This window comes from Macaca nemestrina, chromosome 16, assembly GCF_043159975.1.
Source record: "Macaca nemestrina isolate mMacNem1 chromosome 16, mMacNem.hap1, whole genome shotgun sequence".
NCBI lineage: Eukaryota > Metazoa > Chordata > Mammalia > Primates > Cercopithecidae > Macaca > Macaca nemestrina.
The window spans coordinates 96070497-96088194 of record NC_092140.1 but is presented as its reverse complement, the minus strand read 5'-3'; the positions used below and the strand labels follow the sequence as shown (position 1 = coordinate 96088194).

Below are 17698 nucleotides of genomic sequence, written 5' to 3'. Positions count from 1 at the left end.
ATTTTAAATAAATTGCTATAGAGTGCATGTTTTCTTAATGTCAAAGTATGAAAAATGAATCATTAAAACATTCATAAACACAAAGAACTATTTCAAGTAATACTGAGAAAAGGGCAGAAATTAGTTTGAAAAAACCATAATTCTATACCTTTTAATAAGTAGTTATCTCTCTTTCATAATGGAATTCCATTTCTACCAAAGAACGTGAAGATCATTAATACAATTTAAAACAATCAACTAAGTAGGTAACAAGTTAAACATTCCAAGAAATGTAAAATATTGTGCTAAATACTTTTAATATATTTGTAAATAGATTCCAAAAAACGGTAAGCCAAAATTTTCAACACAATTCCTATTCCCAATATCACTAAATATAAAATGCCTGTCATGAGTGTCTGAAAGCTAGAAGTGGTATTATACTATGAATTACAAACTTCCAGTTTTTATTTAAATTCTCCTTCAACTGAAATCTGAATTATTTTTGCCTTATTTAAATTATTTTGAGTTCTGAGTAAAGTTTATTTTTATTTCAAAGACAAGGTTTTTCCTGTATTTAAAAAATTTAACTGAACACATACTATGAGGAAATTCTTGTGTTTTCAAACTTTGAGCACAAACTCATTTTCAAAAGTAAACAGATAAAGATTAAAAATTACATTCAAGACCAGCCTAGGGAAACAAAAAAATTAGCCCAGGCATGACAGCGCGAGTCTACAGTCCTAGCTACTCAGGAGGCTGAGGCAGAAGGATCATTTGAGCCCAAGAGTCCGAGGCTACAATCACACTACTGCACTCCAGTCTGGGCAACAGAGCAAGACTCCATGTCAAAAAAAAAAGAAAGAAAAGAAAATTACAATTATAAATCATTTTAACAATTGTTTTTTCTTTAACCAGAAAGCAAGTCATACTGTAAAGCAGAGTATAAAAAATTTTCCCTCATCTTTATATTGAATAATATATTAAAAGGAACATATGAAGGAGTTACAGATCCAAAGAAAAAGCTAGGTAAAATTCAACTGCTAATACATGCAATTACACAATATGCTACACTGGAAGAAATGTAATTTCAGAACCCAGTGGAAAGAAACATAGTAGAAATGGTCACTATTTAACATACACAATTCAGAACATGTCAAAAATACTTCCATGATAGATTAATAAAATACCCTGCCTGTAGCTAACAGGAAGGATAGAAGAAAACAACTAAAAATTTGAGCCTGAGTTGGAGCAAGTATATTGTTCTCAATCAATATAATTTGGTAACATTTAAGTTGGAAAATAAGTCAAATTTACCCTCAAAACTTAGGAAAACATCAATTTCTGACTAATGGAAAAACTAGAAGAAACACTTGAAAGGCATTAGTACATAAAATGGAAACTTCAAAGAAATACTTGACTTAGTACTTGTAATTTTTAAAAGATTTTAAATTTTAACACCAAGTGGGGAGTGGTCTGCATTGGCAGCACATATACTAACACTGGAGTAACACAGACAAGAGCAATATGTCCCCTGCACGGGATGCACACGAACTCCTGAAGTGTTCCGTATTTTTTCACTTAACATTTTCTAAAAAGGATGTTATGTTGTTTCAGTATAACAGGTGAAAACACAAGCTTAAATAATAAACCCTTACAAAACAAAAGCCAATTTTGTTTAAACATCACTGAAGATGCTTCTATTTATTTCCTTAAAGATCTATTGCTTATAAGTATGATTTGTAAAAAAAAAAAAAAATCGTTTTTAAAAGTTACAATTAATTTGAAATTGGAGCAGCAAAGCAAGAACTATGCTAAAAGATACTGATTAAAACATTAAATTTAAAAAACAGTAAGTGGGTAAATTAAAATTCAAGTTTTTATTAACTGTCTTATTAATCAAATTATATAGTCAAAAGACAATAAATATAGTAATGTTTTTTATTAGATTACTGACTCATTTGTATTTTTAAGGAGTCTTTCAAAAGAGTTTTGCAAAATGGGTCAAAACAACATGTAAATATGAAAGGGAAAAGGGCAAGTATGAATACTTTATTTCAGGTCCAGCACAGTGGCTCACATATGTAATACCTGTGCTTTGAGGGGCCAAGGCAGGAGGATCACTTGAGGCCAGGGGTTTGAGTCCACCCTGGGCAACATAGCAATACTCAGTCCTTACAAAAAATCTAAAAATTAGCTGGACATGTGGTGTGAACCTGTCCCCCTAGCTACTTGGGAAGCTGAGGTGGGAGGATCGTTTGAGCCCAGCAGTTTGAGGCTGCAGTGAGCTGTGACGGCACCACTGCACTCCAGCCTGGGTGACAGAGCAAAACCCTTAAAAAAAAAAAAAAAAAAAAAAAAAAAGAAAGAATGGGCCGGGTGCGGTGACTCACGCCTGTAATCCCAGCACTTTGGGAGGCTGAGGTGAGTGGATCACTAGGTCAGGAATTCAAGACCAGCCTGGCCAACATGGTGAAACTCTGTTTCTACTAAAAGTACAAAAATTAACTGGGCATGGTGGTGCATGCCTGCAGTCCCAGCAACTTGGGAGGCTGAGGCAGGAGAACTGCTTGAACCTGGGAGGCAGAGGTTGCAGTGAGCCAAGATCGTGCCACTGCACTCCAGCCTGGGCAACAGAACAAGACTCTGTCTCAAAAAGAAAAAAAGAATGAATGAATGAAATACTTTATTTCAAAAGTTTGTAGTCACACAATTAGGTAACTGATCATGAAAACAGAAAAAAGTAAAAGTAGATTCAATTGGAATTAAATATCTTCAAAACATACCTCATGAAACATATGATCAAAAAACAAAACATTAACTAGGTAAGATACTAAAATATACAAGAGCACATTTTAAACATAGTTCAGTATTCAGATAAATAGGAACTATTTCCATCTCAAACTCATTTTTCGACTCTAATCTCTCAAGTAAAATAGGGTACTGCTGTCCCAACACATCTAATACTTTAATATCATCTTACCTGTTGCCATTTGCCTTTGATAGCTGGATCTCTGACTGACTGGCAATGTCTCTGAATTTGCTGTATCACCCCCTGGTAATATACCATTGATGAATCGTAATTTCCAAGAAGGGCATATTCTCTTCCTTTCTTTGCATTATCACAAATCTCAGCCAAATTCATCTTCTTTCAGAGACCTAAACATAAAATATAATGACTTTTTAAAGTTTTCAGCACTGACTTTAAAACATTTATTGTTCTTTAAAATATGTTTAAAACTACTTTTTTTTGAGTTAGAGTCTCACTTTGTTGCCCAGACTGGAGTGCAGCGGCGTGATCTTGACTCACTGAAACCTCCACCTCCCAGGCTCAAGCGATTCCTGAGCAGCTGCGACTACAGGGGTGCACCACCACGCCCAGCTAATTTTTGTATTTTTAGTAGAGATGGGTTTCACCATGTTGGCCAGGCTGATCTCAAACTCCTGACCTCAGGTGATCCACCCACCTCGGTCTCCCAAAGTGCTGGGATTACAGGCGTGAGCCACTGTGCCCAGCCTAGAACTACTTTGAAAGTCAAAACAGTTACCATTCTTTTAGGTTATCTGTACGCATCTTATAATACTAAACAAAGTTTTCAAATTTGGAAGTATAAAGGAGATTACAAAAGAATACCCATGGAAATAATAGGGAGAGAGGTTACACAGCTCTGAACTACTGATTTACTTACAGATACATAAAATTGGACACTAGTTTTCCTTATTCCTTTATAATTACCATAGGCTGCAATAATAGATGAACTTGTTTTATTCAATTTATTCTTGACAACATAAAAAATATGATTATCACATAAATATATGAATATATTTTCTACTGAAGTCAGTTGAAACTATAAGAACTAGTTCTCACTAAAACTTCTTGGCCCCAAGAATAAAAAGTTATACTTAAAGAATAGATTTTAAAGACAGTCTATAGTTGTCTGTGTACCATTTATACTCATGTAATTGCCTCAAATTTAAATCTAAGCAAACACCTATAAATTAAACTCTTTGAACCCCAATTTGTAATCTTCTAAGACCCCATGATTCTCTATAGCTCTTTGGCCATGCAAATAACTATCGTTATTTTCCTTTCTATAAGATGTTAGTCAGAATACCCTCTAAATTTCTGGCTTCCACTAAAGCTCTCCAGTCCAGTAATTCTGGCTTTTCTTCCAGGCTTTCCAAAAGTCTCCTAGAATCATCCAAGGCTTCTATGCAAAGATACTTTCCTCTCAAGACTAAAAAGAATAGAAGTCCAGAGATACAGGAGAATGATATCCTGAGAAAGAGTCAAAATTGCCTTCTGATTTCCAGGAACAGTAAACCAATGAATACACATAAAGAAGAAAATCGAAATACTACTCTATGACTTATTCAGGGAATTAAACTTTGGCTTGGGGAGCCTGACTCTTCCACTCTCTCAATCTCTTATCTGTTCTTCAGGAATTCAAAAATTCTTCCTGAAAATTAACCATCACTAGTTCTAGGCATTTCAACTGACTCCAAAACATTTTTGAAAACAAATGTTTATGTGTTTGGCATGTTATTTTCCCCTTATAGGTTCCATGAAGGCAGAGTTACATTACTTGAGAATCACACTGCAGCAAATAGTACACTACTAATACGGTTTGGCTCTGTCCTCACCTAAATCTCACTTAAATTGTAATAATCCCCACGTGTCAAGGGCGGGACCAGGTGGTGGTAAATGGATCAAGGGGGCAGTTTCCTCCATGCTGTTCTTGTGATAATGAGTAAGTCTCATGAGAGATCTGATGGTTTTTTGTTTTCTGTTTTTTTTTAGATGGAGTCTCACTCTGTCACCCAGGCTGGAGTGCAGCGGCGCTATCTTGGCTCACTGCAAGCTCTGCCTCCTGGGTTCATGCCATTCTCCTGCCTCAGCCTCCCAAGTAGCTGGGACTACAGGCACCCACCACCATGCCCGGCTAATTTTTTTTGTATTTTTAGTAGAGACGGGGTTTCACCGTGTTAGCCAGGATGGTCTCAATCTCCTCACCTTGTGATCCGCCCTCCTCAGCCTCCCAAAGTGCTGGGATTACAGGCGTGAGCCACCGCGCCCGGCCGGGATCTGACGGTTTTATAAGCGTCTGGTATTCCCCCTGCTGGCATGCATTCTCTCTCCTGCCCCCGTGAAGAGGTGCCTTCCACCATGATTGTAAGTTTTCTGAGGCCTCCCCAGCCATGCAAAACTGTGAGTCAATTAAACCTCTTTTCTTTACAAATTACCCAGTCTGAGGTTTTTCTTCATAGCAGTGTGCGAAAGGACTAATACAGTAGACTAGTACCAGGAGTGAGGTGCTGCTACAAGGATACCTGAAAATGTGGAAGTGACTTTGGAAGTGGGCAACAGGCAGAGGTTGGAACAGTTTGGAGGGCTCAGAACACAGAAAAATGTGGGAAAGTTTGGAACTTCCTAGAGACTTCTTGAATGGTTTTGACCAAAATGGTGATAGTGATATGGACAATGAAGTTCAAGCTGAAGTGGTTGCAGATGAAGATGAACTTGTTGGGAACTGGGATAAATGGGACCCTTGCTATGCTTTGGCAAGGAGACTGGCAGCATTTTGTTCCTGCCCTAGAGATTTGTGGAACTTTGAACTTGAGAGAGGTGATTTATGGTATCTGGCGGAAGAAATTTCTAAGCAGCAAAGTGTTCAAGAGGTGATTTGGGAGGGGGGAGTTGCTCTTAAAAGCATTCAGTTTTACCCATTCACAAAGATTAGGTGTGGAATTGGAATTTATGTTTAAAAGGGAAGCAGTGAATAGAGGTTTAGAAAATGCGTAGCCTGACAATGCAATAGAAAAGAAAAACCCATTTCTGCCAGCTGCAGAAATTCGAGTAAGTAACAAGGAATCAAAAGCTAATCACCAAGACAATGGGGAAATGCCTCCAGGGCACATCAGAGATGTTGGCAGCCCCTCCCATCACAGGCCCAGAGGCCTAGGAGGGAAAAATGGGTTTCCTAGGCTGGGTCTAGGGCCCCCCTGTTGTGTGCAGTCGTGGGACTTGGTGCTCTGCACCCAGCCACTCCAGCCGTGGCTAAAAGGGGCCAAGGTACAACTCAGGCCATGGCTTCAGTGGGTACAAGCCCCAAGTTTTCGCAGCTTCCACATGGTGTTGGGCCTGTGGGTGCACAGAAGATGAGAACTGAGGTTTGGGAACCTCCCTCTAGATTTCAGAGGATGTATGGAAATGCCTGAATGTCCAGGCAGAAGTCTGCTGCAGGGGCAGGGCCCTCATGGAGAACCTCTGCTAGGGAAGTGCGGAAGGGAAATGTGTGGCTGGAGCTCCCACTGAGTCCCCACTAGGGCACTGCCTAGTGGAGTTGTAAGAAGAGGGCCACCACCCTCCAGATCCCAGAATGGTAGATCCACTAACAGCTTGCACTATGCATCTGGAAAAGCCACAGACACTCGAGGCCAGCTGTGAAAGCAGCCAGGAGGTGGGGATGTACCCTGCAAAGCCACAGGGGTGGAGCTGCCCGAGGCCATGGGAACCTACCTCTGACATCAGTGTGACCTGGATGTCAGATATGGAGTCAAAGGAGGTAATTTTGGAAGTTTAAGGTTTAATGACTGCCCTACTGGATTTCAGAATTGCATGGGGCCTATATCCCTTTGTTTTAGCCAATTTCTCCCATTTAGAACAAGTGTATTTACCCAACGCTTGTACTCCCAATATATCTAAAAAGTAACTAACTTGTTTTTGATACAGGCTCATAGGTGGGAGAAACTTGCCTTGTCTCAAATGAGACTTTGGACTTGGACTTTTGAGTCTGGAATGAGTTAAGACTTTGGGGGACGGTACGAAAGGCTTGATTGTGCTTTGAAATGTGAGGACATAAGATTTGGGAAGGGTCACAGGCAGAATGATATGGTTTGGCTCTGTGTCCCCAACCAAATCTCACTTTGAACTGTAATAATCACATGTCAAGGGCAGGAGCAGGTGGAGGGATTGGATCACGGGGGCAGTTCCCCCCCATGCTGTTCTCATGATAATGTGAGTCTCATGAGATCTGATGGGTTTATAAGAATCCGGCATTTCCCCTGCTGGCATTCATTCTCTCTCCTGCAGCCCTGTGAAGAGGTGCCTTCTGCCATGATTTTAAGTTTCCTGAGGCCTCCCCAACCATGTAGAACTGTGAGTCACTTAAACCTCTTTCTTTATAAATTACCCAGTCTCAGGTATTTCTTCACAGCAGCATGAGAATGGACTAATACAACTACTTTTAATTTCAATGTCCAGTGGATCTATCCACAGAATACAGGACAACCATGGAAAGTCTCATCTTCAAATTTAGAATATTAACACAAAACCATATGGTCTTACTATAATGAGTAATATGTAATTAACAAATCCAGTAGAAACAAAGATGCTCTACAAATTATTTCTCTTTAAAGTCATTGTGAAACAAAAGTGTTAATCCTGCTCACAAGTACAGACACAAACTTATGAAAGATAAAAATATCCTGATACAAAGGAGGGGTTGGCAAAACTTTTCCTGTAAAAGACCTGACAAGCAAACACTTTAGGTTTTGAGAGCTAACAAACAAAATGAAGGATATTATATAACTACTTATATAATGAGACAAAAAATTCCATAATTCTTATCGATGCAATTCAAAATATTATAGAAACAATAACAGAGTACAACTTTCTGTAAGACAGATTGACTAAGGAGAAGACTGAAACTCTTTCTGGGGACAATATTTCACTTAGTTGGGATTCAAAGTTAGTGTTCCCTATCATGAGAATCAATCACAAATGTTCACACATTCTAATGTTTACCTTGAATACAATAAATTTCATGTTTGAAAATGTCTTTTTTCAAAAGTACTAATTAGGTGCTACTTTATACTGATAGTAAATCACAAGTATATGATTTCAATTCAGCATAATCATTGTTTGGAAGGCATTTAAAGGATTTACTCTTCTCTTAGTATTTACCTTTTAGCATGTCATTATTTGCAGATTAATCATTCCAATTAAAGGTTAAATAAAAAGTGCCTCAACTGCACAGTTAAATGGAAATTTCCTTGGCACTTACATCATGTTCTAAAACATGCTGCTGAAGCTGTAGTTTGAACTCAGAAAACACACCTATTGCAAACTGGGTAGGAATGGAGACCTTCTTTGTTTTAACTTATAACAGCATGGAAAGCTATATAAAATGACTTGATATTACTTGTGATTCAAAGAATAGTGGTTGCCATTGAAATAACTTTACTGCAGTATTAGTTTTGATACAAGAACTGTTTTGTCTTGTAATTTTAGGTTGAATTCATTAAGAAATACTATTGAGTCTGCATCACAAACTGATTTCTAAAGCCATTCAGCATTCAATATTCAGATTGACAGCAGTTTCTCACATTCAGAAAAATTTCAATCTCACTTCTAAATTCAAAAGTTTGCAATAAAACCTTACAACTAATAAGCCATCAAACTGCTGTACAGCAGGGCAAGTGAAAATATGCAGCTTCTATTTCTGACAAAAATTCCTAGAACTGACAATGGCTAGGTCCACAAGAGCAAATGTTGACACTACTGGTTCATATTACATGATAGATTCAAATATTCTCCGCAAAATACCTGCTATGAAATAAAATAAGTAACCATAGACTCTAAACATCTTACACTTTCACAGCTTTATAAATTTGTCCACCTGAATTTTTTCTACTCTACACAAATTTTTACCACCATCAGTTATAATGCATCTTAGCAGACTACACTTCACTCAGGTTGCAAGCCATTAGTGTTTTCCTAACTTTTTGAAATATCTTTAGCTATTCTACACACACTATTCATTAAGATTATTTAATAACTTCAAACTCAGCCTTGACTTTTCAAATAAACAACTGAGCAGTATTGGTAACATCTGTCAACTCATCAAAAGCCAAGGAAATCCACTCAAAATCATTTGCCTTGTTTTTTAATTGATTATTGATGTCCTCAATTCTTTGAGTAATTCTTCTTGCCAAAAGACTAATAGTCTAAGTTTACCTTCTCCGGATACAATTCTGCGCCTGTTGTAACCAAACACAATTTAGTCACTTCACTACTGAGAAATGACTTCCTTGCCTGCCTAACAAATGAGCCACTTGGAAGTTTACTCTGGGTGCAGCCTGATTTTTATTTTCTAATTTTGTGAAGAAATTTTACTGGAATAAGATATTCCTTTTTATGTTTTCTCATTTTTCTGACCATTAATTTCCTGTGAGTTGGGAATATTGTGATGAATGCAGAGTCTGATAATATCAGTGTATACTGTATTTAACACAACTATAGTGTCACTGCATAATACAATGCCTTGTCATAATTCAATAATCTATGCTTCAGCGTGCTTTAAGAGTAAAACATTCCAAGTCTATTTTTTTCATCTTTTCTTGTTTTGACATGATGTGTATGCACTGATAATAAAGTAAAATGTCACAGCACAGTGATATACATGGCACTTAAAACAGTGATTACAGATCAGAAACAGCAGTGCAAAAGCAATGAGAATGCCACATGGTTTCTGTCACAACCCCTCAACTTTGCCATTCCAGCACAAAAGCAGCCAGACACAATTTGTAAACAACTACATACGGTTGTGTTCCAATAAAACCTTACATGTGGACAATGAAATCTGAATTTCATTTAATTTCCACATGTCACAAAACAGTATTCTTCTTTTGATTTTTCTTCAACCTTATAAAAATGCAAAAATCATTCCTGATTCATGAGCCATTCAAGAACAAGTGGCAAGCTGGATTTGGCCCCTGGACTGCAGTTTGCTGACTCTTGCTTTCAGCTTCTATCTTAAGAATCTAGCAGGGGAAGCAAATTAAACCAAAAGCAGCAGAAGGAAAAATGTAATCAAGTTAAGGGAAGAAATCAATGAGATAGAAAACAGAAAAACAAGAGAAAATTTCAATGTAGCCAAAAGCAGGTTCTTCCCAAAGATCAATAAAATGAATAAACCTCTAGTAAGATTGACCAGGAAAGGGAGAAAAGAAAACACACATTACCAAAACAAAAAATGAAGGCGGTCTATCACTACAAACCTTGGAGCTACTGAAAGACAAAAGAGGGTTTAATGAAATGGACAAATTCTATGATGGTCACATAGCAAAGCTTGCCCAAGAAGAGATAGAGTACTTAATCTGAAAAGTCCTATATCAATTAGTGAAATTGAATACAGAAGAGGTAGAAATATTTCCAATTTTTTTTTCTTTTTTGCCAGAGTTCTTTTGGCTATTCAACTCATATTTTAAAGCCAGTGTTAGCCTTACACCAAAAATCAGACAAAGATCTTATCAGAAAATTACATATCAGTATCCCTCACAAACATAGATACAAAAAAATCTTCAAATTTTAGCTAATCAAATCCAGCAATATGTAAAATGGATAATGTATTATGACCCAGTGAGGTTTATCCTAAGAATTCAAGATGGTTCATTTTAAAACCAATCAATTTTAAGAGAATAAAAATGAAACATTATAAATCATCTCAATAGATACAGAAAATATATTTGACAGAATTCAACATAATTCATAAGAACACTTAGCAAACTAAAAATAAAAGACAATTTCCTCAACCGAGTAATGGACATCTATGAAATACATACAGCAAGCATATGTATTGTGAAAGACTAAATGCTCCCCAAGATCAAGAACAAGACAAGGATATTTGCTCTCACCCCTTCTATTCCACATTAGAACTGAGGTTCTGGCCGGGCGCGGTGGCTCAAGCCTGTAATCCCAGCACTTTGGGAGGCCGAGACGGGCGGATCACGAGGTCAGGAGTTCGAGACCATCCTGGCTAACAAGGTGAAACCCCGTCTCTACTAAAAAATACAAAAAACTAGCCGGGCGAGGTGGCGGGCGCCTGTAGTCCCGGCTACTCGGGAGGCTGAGGCAGGAGAATGGCGTAAAAACCCGGGAGGCGGAGCTTGCAGTGAGCTGAGATCCGGCCACTGCACTCCAGCCTGGGCGACACAGCGAGACTCCGTCTCAAAAAAAAAAAAAAAAAAGAACTGAGGTTCTAACCAGTGCAATAAGGTAATGCAAAAATAAAAGGCATGCAGATTGGAAAAGAAGTAAAGCTGCTTTTATTTACAGAAAACATGACTGTCAGTGGAGAAAATCCTAGGATCTCTGCAAATAGCTCTAGAACTGATAAATGAGCTGTGTAAGGTTGCAGCACACAAGGTCAGTATTCAAAAATCAATCTTATTTCCACATACGAGAAATAACCAGAAACTAAAAACAGTAAAATTATCCAAAAATATTAAATATTCTGGGATAAATTTAACAAAATATGTGCAAGACTTGTAACCTGAGAACTATTAAAACCTAAGAGAATTAAACATGACCTAAATTAATAAATGTGTATTTGTTTATGAATAAAAACACTCAATACGGGTAAGATGTCAAATTATCTTGAAAGTAACCCATAGAGTCAATGGAATCCCAATCAAAATCCCAGCAGCCTTTTTTGGAAAAATTCACAAGTTGATTCTAAAACTTAAATGGAAATGAAAGAACACAAAATAGAAAAAGTTTTGAAAAACAGTAAAGTAGGAGGACTTACTAACACAGACGTATTCAGGTGGAGTACTTCTAAGGGGCTGAGGGGAAAAATGCCTGTTGGGGGTCGATGTCAACTACATGATTTTAAAATTTACTATAAAGTTACAGTAATCATGGCCGGGTGCGGTAGCTCATGCCTGTAATCCCAGCACTTTGGGAGGCCGAGGTGGGTGGATCACCTGAGGTTGAGAGTTTGAGACCAGCCTGACCAACATGAAGAAACCTCGTCCCTACTAAAAATACAAAATTAGCCGGGCTCAGTGGGGCATGCCTGTAATCCCAGTTACTTGGGAGCCTGAGGCAGGAGAATCGCTTTGACCTGGGAGGCAGAGGTTGGGGTGAGCCGAGATCCTGCCACTGCATTCCAGCCTAGGCAACAAGAGCGAAATTCCATCTCAAAAAAAAATTAATAATAAAGTTATGGTAATCAAGACAGTGTGGAATTGACATAAAGACAGACACAAAAATCAGTGAAAGAAACTAGAGAGTCAAGAAACAGATTCATACATACAAAGCCAACTAATTTTCAACCAAAGTGCCCAAAAAAATTCAACGAGGGAAGGACAATTTTTTCCAGCAAAAAGGTCCTGAAAGAAATTGGCTATCTATATGCAAAACAAAAACTGAATCTCAACCCTTCTTTCACATCACATACAAAAATGAATTATGGATTAATGGATGACTGACCTAAATGTAAGAGTTAAAACTATTACTGACTCAAATGGATTACTGACCTAAATGTAAGAGTTAAAACTATAAAGCTTCCAGAAGACAACCTAACCCAACGTACTTTTTTTTCCACCAGTTCCCCAAGCCCCAGTTCCCATGGGGCAATTTGAAAAGGGCCATGTAACATCTGCAAAGGAAGTAGTCTGAATTACAGGAGAGGAGGCCTAAGCTTAGAGAACCTGCATCTATGAAGTTTTATGCTTCTCTATCCCTGTTCCAAAGGGAGATACTGTATCTTCCAAGGCTATAAGCAAACCTGACCTTTGCTCTGGAGAAAGACACTCTCTCTTTCTACCCTCCAAGGCTGTTCAACTTGGTACCTCCCTTCATCCTAGGGAGCCCTTCGGCCTCTTCTATGTTGTCCCCTTTTGTCATGTATCACACGTCTTTGTCTTTCTTGGTTCACTCTCTTACCTTTATGGAGCACATTTTCTACAGAAGGGAGATAAAATTTTTGCAACTGTGCGTGTCTGTAAATACCTTTATTCTACCCTCACACTTCCATGAGAATTTGCCTGGCTACTGAAGCTTAGCTCGGAAATAATTTTCCTTGAGGATTTTTACGGCATTTCCCTAATACCTTTTAGATTTCAATACTAGGTTAAGAAGACTGAAGTCATTTAAATTCCTAATCTGTTATATATCACTTGTTTTTCCCCTTTTCTGGAAACTTGTAGGATCTTCTCTTTGACATGAGTTTTCTAAAATTTTTGATGATGTGCTTTGAAATGGGTCTATTTGGGGTTCTTTCAATGTAGAAATTAATATCTTTCCATTTTAGGAAATATTCTGAATTATTTCATTGAAAATTTCTTTCCATTTTTTTTTTTTTCTGTTATGAAATGCCTTTTATCCAGGAATTAGACTTCCTAGGCTGGTCCTCTAATTTTCTTAGTTTTTCTCTCCTTTTTTCCATCTCTCTGTCCTTTTGCTCTACTTTCTTGGAGATTTTCTCAACCTCATATTATAATCCTTCTTTAGAACTTCTTCCGTTTTTGCTGAGGTATATAAAGTGCACAAGTCTTAAGTGTGCAGCTCAATGACCTTTTACATTGTGCACATTCACTGCGTACACCCAGGCAACACCCGCTTCAAAATACAGAACACTTCCAACTCCCCAGAAGGATCCTTCATCCCTCCCAGTCTGTACTTTAATCACTATTCTGATACCACAGATGAGTTTTGCCTGCTTTTTAAAAATCAGCTTTGAGGTATAATTTTCATACAATTAAATCCACTAATTTTAAGTGTACAAGTTGATGAGTTTTGAAAACTTTATAAACTACATAACCACCACGACAAAGGTAAAGAACGTTTCTATCCCCCCAGAAAACTCCCTTTTGCCACTTTGCATTCAACCTCCGACTCTCACCATGTCCTCTCCTGTTTCCTTCTCCCTACACAGGCCCACCTCACTTTACCGCGCCTCATTCTGCTGCACTTCGCAGACACTATTTTACAATTTGAAGATTCGTGGCAACCGTGCATCCAGCAAGTCTACCGGTGCCATTCTTCTGACAGCACGTGTTCACTTTTGTCTCTATGTCACATTTTGGTAATTCTCACAATATTCCAAACTTCTCCATTTTTATTATATCTGTTAATACATAATGTTACCGTGGTAATTGTATTGGGGCACCAGAAACCATGCCCTATAGAAGTTGAATATCATTGATAAATACTGTGTTCTGACTGTTCTGCCAATAGGCTGTTGTCCTGTCTCCCTTCTCCTCCAGCCTCCCTTTTCCCGGAGACACAATACTGAAATTAGGCCAGTGAAGAATCCTACAATAGCCTCTAAGTGTTCAAGTGAAAGGGAATAGTTGCATGTCTCTCACTTGAAATCGAGTTAAAATGACTAAGCTTAGCGAGCAAGGCATGTTGAAAGCTAAGACAGGCCGAAATGTAGATCTCTTGTGCCGAAGAGCCAAGTTGTAAACGCAAAGAAAAAGTTCTTGAAAGAAATTAAAAGTGCTATTCCAGTGAACATATGAATGATGAGAAAGCAAAACAGCCTTATTGCTGATATGGAGAAAGTGTGAGTGGTCTGAACAGAAGATCAAACCAGACACAATATTCCCTTAAGCCAAAGCCTAATCCAGAACAAGACCCTAATTGTCTTCAATTCTATGAAGGCTGAAAGAGGTGAGGATGCTGCAGAAGTATGAAGCAAGTAGAGATTGGTTTATGAGGTTTAAGGAAAGAAGACTTTTCCACAACACAAAAGTGCAAGGTGAACCAGCAAATGCTAATGCAGAAGCTGCAGCAAGTTGTCTAGAACTAGCTAAGATCATTGATGAAGGTGGCTACACTAAACAACAGATTTTCAATGCAGACAAAACAGCCTTCTATTGGAAAAAGATTTCATCTACGACTTTCCTAGCTAGAGAGCAGGAGTGAACGCCTGGGTTCAAAGCCTTAAAGGACAGGCTGGCTCTCTTGTTAGGGGCTGATTTAGCTGACGACTTGAAGTTGAAGCCAATGCTCATTTACTAGTATGAAGATCCTAGGGCCCTTATGAATTATGCTAAATCTACTCTGCCTGTGCTCTGTAAATGGAATAGCAAAGTCTAGATGACAGCACATCTGTTTACAGTATGGCTTATTGAGTATTTTAAGCCCAACTTTGAGAGTTATGGCTCAGAAAAAAAGATTCTTTTAAAAATACTGCTGCTCACTGACAATGCACCTGGTCACCAAAGAGCTCTGATGGAGAGGTACAAAGAGATAAACGCTGTTTTCATGCTTGCTTATCCATTCCACAGCCCATGGATAAAGGAGTTATTTCAACTTTCAAATCTTATTATTTAAGAAATACATTTTGTAAGGCTATAGGTGCCATAGATAGTGAACTCCTTTGATGAAACTGGGCAAAGTAAACTGAACACTTTCTGGAACAGAGTCATCCTTCTAGATGCCAAGAAGAACATCTGTGATTCATGGGAGGATGTCAAAACATTAACACTAACAGGAGCGTTACAGAAATTGATTCCAATCCTCATGGATGACTCTGAGAGTTTCAAGACTTTAGTGGAGGAAGTCACTGCAGATGTGGTAGAAATAGCAAGAGAACTAGAATTAGAAGTGGAGCTTGTAGATGTGACTGAATTGCTGCAATCTCATGATAAACCATAAACGGGGTAGGGCACAGTGACTCACACCTGTAATCTCAACATTTCGGGAGGCAAAGGCAAGAGGATTGCTTAAGACCAGGAGTTCAAGACCAGCCTGGGTAACACAGCAAGACCCCATCTCTACAAAAAATTTAAAAAAAAAATTGAACGGATGAGGAGCTGTTTCTCATGTATGAGCAAAGAAAGCGGTTTGTTGAGCTGGAATCTACTCCTGGTGAAGATGCTTGTGAACACTGTTGAAATAACAATGAAGGATTTAGATTACTACATTATCTTAGTTGATAAAGCGGCAGCAGGATTTGGAGAGGATTGACTCCAATTGTGAAAGAACTGCTACTGTGGGTAAAATGCTATCAAACAGTATAATTGCATGCTATGGAGAAATTTTTCACGAAAGGAAGAGTCAATACATCCACCAAACTCTGTTGTTGTCTTATTTTAAGAATTGCCCTGGGCCAGGCACACTGGGTCATGCCAGTAATCCCAACGCTTTGGGAGGCAGAGGCAGGAGTATCACTTGAGGCTAGACGTTCAAGAACAGCCTGGGCAACATAGCAAGATGCCAATTCTACAAAAAAAAAAATTAAAAATTAAAAATTAGTCACATGGGCAGAGAACGCGGGTCCACGCGTGCGATCATCCGTGCATCTAGCCTTTGCCCACACAGCTTTCAGTCATGGCCTCCAGTAATGTGCACGTGGAAAAGCCCGCCCCTGACTTCAAGGCCACAGCCATGGTGGATGGCGCCTTCAAAGAGGTGAAGCTGTGGGACTACAAAGGGAAGTACGTGGTCCTCTTTTTCTACCCTCTGGACTTCACTTTTGTGTGCCCCACAGATATCATCGCATTCAGCAACCACGCCGAGAACTTCCGCAAGCTGGGCTGCGAAGTGCTAGGCGTCTTGGTGGACTCTCAGTTCACCCACCTGGCTTGGATCAACACCCCCCAGAAGGAGGTAGGCTTGGGCCCCCTGAACATCCCCCTGCGTGCTGATGCGACAAGACGCTTGTCTGAGGATTACGGCGTGCTGAAAACAGATGAGGGCATTGCCTACAGGGGCCTCTTTTACACTGATGGAAGGGTGTCCTTCGCCAGATCACCGTTAATGATTTGCCTGTGGGACGCTCATTGGATGAGGCTCTGCAGCTGGTCCGGGCCATCCAGTACACGGATGAACACAGAGAAGTTTGTCCTGCTGGCTGGAAGCTTAGCAGTGACAAGATTAAGCCCAATGTGTATATACCCATGCACAGCCAGGAATATTTCTCCAAACACAATTAGGCTGGCCAATGGGTAGTGAGCTTGTGCCCCTACCTAGGTGCCTGTGCTGGGTACCCACCTGTGCCCCCACCTAGGTGCCCTGTGCTGACCCAGGAAAGGCGAGACCTGCCCCTCCAAACGCCACAGTGTGGGACCCTGGAGGGCCAGGCCAAGGCCTTCTCATGCTTCCACCTGGGAGCTGAATAGTGACGCCCTCCCCAAAGCCCGCCCAGCCACACACAGGCCTAGAGGTAACCAATAAAGTATTAGGGATGGGAAAAAAAAATTAGTCACATATGGTCCTAGCTACTCAAGAGGCTGGAGTGGGAAGATCACTTGAGTCTGAGAGTTTGAGGCTGCAGTAAGTTATGATGGCACCACTACACTCCAGCCCTCCAGCCTGGGTGACAGAGTGAGGCCCTGTCTCTAAAAAAAAAAAAAAAAAGAAAAGGAGGAGGAGGAAGGGAGGAGGAGGAGAAGGGGAAAAAGAAAGAAGAGGAAGGAGGAGGAGGAAGGAAGAAAGATGAGGAGGAAGACAGGAAGAAGAGAGAAGAAGAACAAGGAGGAAGAAGAAATTGCCACAGCCAACCCCACCTTCAGCAACCACTACCCTGATCTGTCAGTCAGCAGCCATCGAAAGACCCCCTACCAGTAAAAACATTAAGACTTGCTGAGGCTCAGATAACTGTTAGCGTTTTTAGCATTTTTTAGCAATACAGTCTTTTTTAACAACAGATGCTGGCAAGGCTGCAGCAAAAAGGGAATACTTATACACTGTTGGTATGGAAATCAGTTTAGAGATTTCTCAAAGAACTTAAAACAGAACTACCATTTGACCCAGCAGTCCCATTACTGGGTATATACCCAAAAGAAAACCAATCATTCTACCATAAAGACACATGCACTCATATGTTCACTGCAGCACTATTCACAATAGCAAAGCCATGGAATCAATCTTGGTATCCATCAACAGTGGACTGGATAAAGAAAACGTGGTACATATATACCA

The 17698-nt window shown here is 39.4% G+C and overlaps 1 protein-coding gene and 1 pseudogene across 12 annotated transcripts in view; one reads left to right on the top strand and one right to left on the bottom strand.

The window, feature by feature from the left end:
* Window positions 1–17698, bottom strand: part of LOC105485958 (katanin catalytic subunit A1 like 1) — a 256796-nt gene that overhangs the window by 229150 nt on the left and 9948 nt on the right. For all 12 annotated transcript variants that reach the window (XR_011614928.1, XR_011614927.1, XR_011614929.1 and 9 more), the window contains exon 2: window positions 2960–3135. Coding sequence is in view for 8 of the 12 variants with exons in the window: in XM_071081492.1 (XP_070937593.1) it covers window positions 2960–3121 (162 nt within the window). In the remaining 4 variants the exon portion in view is untranslated. The remainder of the gene's footprint in view (window positions 1–2959; window positions 3136–17698) is intronic.
* Window positions 16106–16710, top strand: LOC105485957 (peroxiredoxin-2 pseudogene; annotated as a pseudogene).